The sequence below is a fragment of the Amborella trichopoda genome, chromosome 5 (assembly GCF_054954075.1).
Source record: "Amborella trichopoda isolate Santa Cruz 75 chromosome 5, AtrichopodaSantaCruz75HAP2 v2.0, whole genome shotgun sequence".
Taxonomy (NCBI): domain Eukaryota; kingdom Viridiplantae; phylum Streptophyta; class Magnoliopsida; order Amborellales; family Amborellaceae; genus Amborella; species Amborella trichopoda.
In genome coordinates this window covers 9,471,037-9,476,915 of record NC_142340.1, presented here as the reverse complement: position 1 = coordinate 9,476,915, position 5,879 = coordinate 9,471,037, and the positions used below count along the sequence as shown (strand labels likewise).

The 5,879-nt window shown below is 36.5% G+C and overlaps 1 protein-coding gene across 1 annotated transcript; it reads right to left on the bottom strand.

Moving 5' to 3' along the window:
- Positions 1 to 2,102: 2,102 nt before the first annotated feature.
- On the bottom strand, positions 2,103 to 3,131 carry VPS46.2 (SNF7 family protein). Its single transcript, XM_006853879.4, has one exon. It carries the CDS (start codon positions 2,964 to 2,966, stop codon positions 2,355 to 2,357), a length of 612 nt encoding a protein of 203 aa, XP_006853941.1. The 5' UTR covers positions 2,967 to 3,131; the 3' UTR covers positions 2,103 to 2,354.
- Positions 3,132 to 5,879: the final 2,748 nt, after the last annotated feature.

The following is a 5,879-nucleotide window of genomic DNA, read 5'->3' as shown; positions in this document are numbered from 1 at the left end:
GTTTTGGAGATAGTTTGCCAGGATGGATTACTATAAGGGTTTGGATGGGAGAAGGTAGGTTGTCTAAAAGGTTGTGTGTCTTGGTTAGGGCTGAAGTTATGGGAATATAGGTGTTGTGGTTAAACAGATGATGTGGTATAGATAGGGATGAAGTAGGTTTTCAGATGTAGGGTGTTACAGGTATGGGCTTTGGATTGTGGCGTGAGGGCCACGTGAAGATGCTGCAACTTGTCGTGGAGATGTTGAGATTATGGCATGCTAGGGTCCAGGGATTTTATTGGTAAGGGTGAATGGTCAAAGGTGTGCTGGAATCCAGAGGCTATTTATGGTGTAAGGAGGATAGGGAAGATGGATGGCAAGGAGGAGAGACGAAAAGTAGCATGGATGAAAGGAGAGGAAAGACACAAGTTGGATATAAAAACAACTCCCACCATACATTTAGAATTGTATAGAATCAACACCATGAATATGGTTGCTATATCAAAAAAAAAAACAACATTGAAGATAGTTTGAACAAACAATACATCAATAGCTTGAATTTACCATCAAAGCTTGAAAAACAAACTTTATTCAATAGCTAAAATTGTTTGTCTTAGGTCATAAGCTTGCACATCTATTTATACAACTTTCTAACTCCTATTTAACACATGTTTGGGCCACAAGTATGTCCAATATTGACTAATATCTCCAAAAAGTACAAAACTAACTGTATCATCGTAATCCAACTAGGAAAGAAACCAAAATCTTTTTAAAAATGCAACTTCAAATCCAACTAGGAGGGAAACAAACCTTTTTTTTTTTAACAGTCTGACTTTTACGAACCAAACACAGAAAGGAAAGCTATGTACAATCTAAAAAATCTAAATCAACTTCAGTGTTATCAAGACCTGACTGGTGAGGGCACCAGACTAATCTAAACTAGTTGAACCGGCCAGTTCACTAGTCAGGCCAGTTTGAAAAATCTAAACAACAAAAATAAAACATGGTAATTTTTTTTGTCAAAACTGGTCTAACTGATCATTTCACACCAATTTGCTGGTCTGAATCACGTAGTACATACTAGATTTGATCAGATTTTGATCAGTTTCTGGCACAATCTGGAGTGGTTGATCAGGCCAATCTACGCCTCAAAATGGATATTTAGTTAAATGTCAATTCAGTGCTCTCCCAGATTCAAGACCCCCAAAACAACCGGCGAGGGCACAAGCTCCCGGTCCAAACCAACTGGTTTGGTCCAATCTTAGTTTCATTGAACAACTTCAAACAAAATCTCAAAAAGAAAAAAAAATTAGTGGGGTAGATTGTTAGGGATGGACTCCCATGCAGATTCGATCATCAAAGCCTCCCTTGGTCTCTTAGTGAAACTCATCCTCCGATCTAGGATGCTAAGGCCCATAGATCCTCCTCTTGGTCTTCTCGTTGATTAAGCACTCTTTGAATGGCCCACACCATCAGTCCCACTAAATATGTACTTTGACTAAGGAACGGTCAGAATTTGAAGTTTGTTGCTCATTTAATAAGGCCTATGAACCCACGCATCCTTTCACACCCCAAACAAATACATAAAAAAAAAAGTCACATTCCTTAAACTCTATAGTAGGACTATAGGTGGTAGCAGTATCAAACACAAATCCAAGTAGAAACCGGGTAAAAGTTCCTCCATATCTCAATTCCAATACCTATGTGTGAGAAATAAATTGAACTCATGCCAAGCTTTACACAGGTCTCCTAGTATTGGCCAAAGACAACAGCAACAACCCCCTAAATCTTTTTTCTTTTTTTTTGAATTTTAACTTTGTATTGTTGTATTATCCCTTACTAAATGTTCTAACATTAAAGAATGAAAAGGAAAGTAAAAGGTGTAGGAAGAATCAGGGACAAAAAAAAAACACAATAAAAGAACTCCAATCCAACCTCCTATAATTTGTATATAACACAAACACTACACATAAAAAACGCATACTCTAATACAACACAAATACACCTATAACCCAGTTCAGATTCCAGACCACTAAACAAAGAGGAAAGCAGCATAACTACATTCATACGGCAAGTCAACTCCATATAGTGATCCATATACTACACATAAAAAAGCACATATATACATCTAAAGCAGATACATAGAATATTATAACCCATTCCAGTCCACCAAACAAAGAAGGATTCAGCATGGTTACATAATAAGCAATCCAAATGTGCGATCAATATCTGACAAACAAGGCGATCACCATATCCAAATTCTTCAATAAAAAGAAGAAGAACAGAAAAAGAAGAAAGTGAAATTTATAGCTTTCATCCCCATACCCATAAACGGTACCATGAGAAAGGGGAAAACTTCACCAATGAATTCAAGCTCAGCCTCTCGCCTTGAGCTCAGCAAGCCTCCGAGAAAGGTCATCCTCATCGACCTTCTCTGTTGTCTTAGTGGGAACAGCATGAGCAGCTGGTTGAGGAAGACCTACCGAAACCTCGAGGCCATAGTCATCTGCAACTTGTTGCATCAAGCTATTGACTTCACCCTCTGGTGTAGAGAGAGAAGTACTACCAGCCATCGAATTCTCCATAAACTCAGCTTGAACCTCCATGTTCACAAATTGTTTCTCAAATTGATCCATGGTTTCCGACATTTTTTGAAGATTACCGGTGGCCAAGGAGGATTCAAGGGATTTGACGATGGAGGCCATAGATTTGTTGATCGTCATCATCTTGGCCTGTGTATCAAGGCGAGAGACCACCGCATCTAAGCGAGAGGCCAGACGAAGGTAGTTCATCTGCTCTGATCGCTTTCGAATGGAGTTTTCAGCATAGATTCGAGCTCCATCCATGTTCCCTTTCTCGATCGCTTTCTTCACCTTGAGCTTCTCAGATTTCTCCTCTTTCTCGCATTTTCGAGCCTGGCGTTGAAGGCTCTTCGATGTGAACTTGAGCTCCATGATCTGGTTCATCAGCTTCTCTGAGTTCCCCATGGCTTGGGCTTAGATCTCGATCTCTCTCCCTCAAACAGCTCTATGAAGGAATTAGGATTCCTGATACAGAGACACAAGATCCGACGGCTTTCAGAAGGAATTACGGTTTCTGATGTGCCACTCTATCTCCACGAGAGGAATTAGGGTTTGTAGCGTGGCTGGCGCAGAAAGCGTGTGAAAAAGGAGAGAGCGTAGAAAGCCTTGGGGTGGGCGGGTGCGGTTTGCATGAGGCTGCAACCTTAAACAATCAAAGCAAGACGCACCACCAAAATTTGGTATAAAATGTAATTTTGGTACCCATAACTCTTAGGTTGATGCGACAATTTATTAGTATCTCCAATTATAAATTTTGTTTAAATAGTTCAAACGAAGTATATCTATAGACGCATGGAAATCTAGTTTCTAGACAATCCAGATAGATAGAGATAAGGGAAATGTTTTTACGGAACCCCACCCACATATTTAGTATGTGTGACCCTGGATCTCTGCCGTTAAATTTGAGTAGATGGCAGAGATGGCTTGAGTCATAATGTCACAAGCTAGTTTTTCGCTGGTAGATCATCATCGCTCTTAACCATTTGATCATCATCTTATGGCTCCGAGTGTTTTATTTATAATTTTTATTTAATAAATTATTTTAAATCAAAATTTGGGGCATGTATAAATTTGACAAGGTTGCACATGATAAAAAAATAATTCTGGTGATAAAAATTTACCAGAATACCCCTATAAAATTGTAGAGGCATTTTGGTTATTTATTTTTATGAGATATATTTATTTTTTGCCCTAATTTTATCATGGGACTCCCAAAATTTCATCCAAAAAGTTTTTGTAGAAAAAATATAAAAAATAAAATAATATTTGACGTGACATTATGGTATGAACAATCATAGCCATTCGATTTAGATCAAACGGTTAAGTAGTAGGGTCACATATAACTTATATGTTGTTAGAGTCACATAGAAAGTTCCCCAAATAAAATAATGTGTTGCAAGATGTACTATTTTTTAGACTTAATCCTTTTCTCCATATCCATGCATCTGGACGTTGAGAAATTAGATGTATTTTATACATCAAAAAAGCCTTTTTCAAAAGATTTTTGAGATCCACCATAATTCTATATTTTAAGGTGTCAACCTTATAATATACTTTTTCCTTTCGGATGTCCTTTTGGAGAAAAGTCCCTAATTATTTTATACAATCATGTGGATCATATCATTCAAAATCTAATTTTGTGTATCCCATATATCATAACCTAAAAAGCATTTGAAAATTTTTACTGAGCCCATATCCAAGATATGAGTATATTAAAAATCCCTCAAAAGCTAGACATGATGGTATGAAAAGATAAAAAATAAATGGACTCATCCATAAGTTTGCTAATCTAAGTCTCTATGCCTTTTTTGCCATTGTTTTCTACTTCATATCCACCCTATTTTATTTAGAGAATATCAAGCATTTGAGCTCCATTTTTGCGCTTAGATCATAAATAGCTTATTCAGATGGGGAATCGTCCATACCGATCAGGTTATTTGTAAAAATAGAAAGTTTTTATGGGATATATAATATACGGTGCGGTTTGTATAGAGCTCAAGCTCTAAACAGTCAAAGTAGAATCTACCTTTAAATAGTGTCCAGAAATGTAGTTTCAATACTGAACATCATTGTGATAGCCTTAAAATATCTTTTCGTCTTTATTTATAAAGTTTAAAGCTTCAAAAATAATATAGATCGATAGATCTATGAAACCTTGAAAATCTTGAAAATTGATGGTCCAAAAATGCCTAACAAAATCCACTATTTCCAAAACTTGAAATCCTTTTTTTTCTTATGTCCATGCATCTTGATGTCGAGATAATCAATTTGACTATATTTGGGCATCAAAAAATCCTCTTCTAGTGAAAGTCTGAGGTAGGCTCTAATTTGACTATTCAGAGCCTAGGCTCTATATAAACTTTTTCCTATAACATAATGGGTACTTTTTACTGCAAACAATTTAAAAGACTTATGATAGTGGGGATGAACATTTAATACGGCATTGGAGGGATAAAGATCCCCCAACTCTCCTGCCTCTATAAAAAGTCTTTTTATTTTAGGTGTTCAAAATTTAACCTTCAAATAAATGTTTTCATGAGGTTCAAAAGATGTTTACCCACAGGGCTCAACCTTGGCTACAAGTCACAAATGCTCCCAAAAAGGCTATACATGTTAGGTGATTTGAAACAGAGAAGTTATGGTATGCAATGTTAATACTTGGTTTTATTTTTCTTAAATAGATTACTAGATCAATGATCTGAATGATCGGAGAATACTCCAACCATTCCAGACGAGGGACGCACGAGGGTCGATCCGCTACCGATCTATTTTTTAAAAAAATTGGTTTCTCCATTTAATTATGTTCACTCCACCTCCTTTCCTATTCTCTAGACTTCCCCCACTCCCCCTCCTTTTTCTATGCACCCATCATTTCTTTTTCTCTCTTCATGGATTAGGTATTAAACAAAATGGGGTTCTATTGAGCCTTATTGGCTTAACTGTAAAGTCAACATGGAGATTTTGTTCAATTGGAGATAATATTAACATAGGGTGTGGTTTGTATAAAGCCAAGGCTCTAAACAATCAAAGTAAAGCGCACCTTCAAACAGTATTGAGAAATATGGTTTTAATATTGGAAATCATTGTGATAGCCTTAAAATATATTATCATCTTTAATTATAAAATTTAAAGCTTCAAAAATAGTGTAGATTGAGCAGATCTATGAAAACTTGAAAATCTTGAAAATTGACGGTCGAGAAATGCATTACAGGATGCACTATTTTCAAAACTTGAAATCCATTTTTTTTCTCATGTCCATCTTGAGGTCGAGATAATCAATTTGAGGATATTTGGGCATCAAAACGACATATTCTGATG